This window comes from Vicia villosa, linkage group LG3 (genome assembly GCF_029867415.1).
Source record: "Vicia villosa cultivar HV-30 ecotype Madison, WI linkage group LG3, Vvil1.0, whole genome shotgun sequence".
In the NCBI taxonomy this organism is placed as follows: Eukaryota; Viridiplantae; Streptophyta; class Magnoliopsida; order Fabales; family Fabaceae; genus Vicia; species Vicia villosa.
The window spans coordinates 106,656,622-106,658,601 of record NC_081182.1 but is presented as its reverse complement, the minus strand read 5'-3'; the positions used below and the strand labels follow the sequence as shown (position 1 = coordinate 106,658,601).

General features: G+C 35.6%; 1 protein-coding gene across 1 annotated transcript; it reads left to right on the top strand.

Moving 5' to 3' along the window:
- Positions 1–1,049: 1,049 nt before the first annotated feature.
- LOC131658742 (arabinogalactan protein 1-like) lies at positions 1,050–1,700 on the top strand. The gene has a single exon (XM_058928006.1). It carries the CDS (start codon positions 1,050–1,052, stop codon positions 1,698–1,700), a length of 651 nt encoding a protein of 216 aa, XP_058783989.1.
- Positions 1,701–1,980: the final 280 nt, after the last annotated feature.

The window sequence follows — 1,980 nt, the reverse complement described above, 5'->3', positions numbered from 1 at the left end:
TAAATTTTCATATATAAAAATATTTAGATCAATAATAAAATTTTTTGAATAAATTTTTCACGTATACTAATTTTGAATAAAAAATATTTCAATCATAAATATCATTTTTCGTTTATAAAAATATATAGATTTATAATAAAAAAAATTTGTTGAAGAAAGAAGTGAGAAAGTGATGAAAGAGAAAAAAATAGAGAATAAAGAGAAATTTAGTAAGTTTGATAAAATATGAGGGTCGTATTATTTTAATAATAAATTAAGAACTTTGTGGTGTAAAGACAAAAAAAAACTACAATTTGAATGTGGTGACAAAAAATCAAATTAGAATATTAGAGACTTTTCCACAACCATTAATTTTCTTATATTATAGATAAAACATCTTAGAATTTACTCCGTTTTTATAAAACTCTTTTTAAATTTTCATCCGCATTAATGATTTCTTTACCATCATACTCCCTAAACTCACTCTCTTGCTCTCTTTTAAAAAACAAATCAATAAAATAATATAATTATCAATAAATTTATTATCACTTTCAATTTTCTTAATTCTTGTGATTTTGTTAAATGAATATGATATTTAAGATTAGAGGTAATATTCACTTAATACAATTAAAAATCAAATACCATTTCTTATTTTTCCTTCAATATTATCCATTCTCCATCTCCAACTGCCACCACAACACAACACAACACAACCCTTCCCAACCCAAAGGAACAAAGAAACATGACATTAAAATATTGATAGAATAATATAAATCTAACCCAAACATGGCTGTTTAATTTGTTTTATCTCCATATAAAAAATCCAAACAAAACATGTCAGATCGGTCCAATGACACAACCATCAACGGCTCTTTTACTGGCCATACCATGTGAACCATCGCAACGGTCACATTTTATTTCTCCACGCTCCCAATCTCTCATCCTATAAATTTCCCAACACCAACGTTTCACAAAAGACACACAAACACGACCACTTAGATTTCCAACATTGTTGTAACTATTTTCCGACATTCATCCTCGTACTTTCCAAATCATCTAAAACTCCAAAAATGAGTAGGTTTCTTTCACTCTTAGTACTTTCTATGTTGTTCACAACATCCTATGTTTTGGTTTGTGCAGACAATGCTCTGGCTTCTTCTCCCAAGTCATCATCAGTTTCGCAGTCGCCGGCGAAACCACCGTCTTCGGTTTCCGTTCCTCCGGTACAGTCTCCCACGGCTTCTAAAGCAGCATCCCCTGCAAAGTCTCCAACTTTATCTCCGCCTTCACAAACTCCGGCGGTTTCTCCATCTGGGTCCACCTCTACCTCACCGCCGGCGAAGTCTCCGACTGTTCAGCCACCGTCTTCCGTTTCCCCGGCTATCAGCCCATCCACCAATGTGTCTTCGCCCCCGGTTCAATCCCCGTCCACTCCTCCGCCAACTGCAGCGGTGGCTCCAGTAACTAGTCCTGTCGGGTCCCCAACCGTTTCTTCTCCACCAGAGGCTTCTTCGGGGGGTATCCCTTCAAGTTCGGCTACTCCGGCTGATTCACCGGCGACACTTCCGTCTAGCAAATCGCCGCCTGGAACTGCACCGTCGAGTTCTTCACCGGAGACTTCTACACCGGGTCCTATCGGAGATGATTCGGGTTCATGGTCAATTTCCGGGGCTCCGGTTGTTTTGTGCGGGTTGGCTCTTTGGGTTGCCTTGTCTTTCTGAGGCATTTTCCTATTTTTGTAATTTTATTTGATTCTCTTTTTTGTTTAGCTTTTAATTTTTTAATTATTCTTATTTGTGTATCACCTTATTGATGGATAAATAATTTATTGTTAGTTTTGTCTTTCTTCAGCAAGATGAGTTAGTTATTTTTACTTTAATTATTATTACTCGATGAATTTACTATTTACATATGTTTACATGCTAAACAATATGTTTTCATGCTTGCAATGATTCAGAAAAGTTGTCAATCCTCACAATTTTAGAAAACTCGTTTGATGTT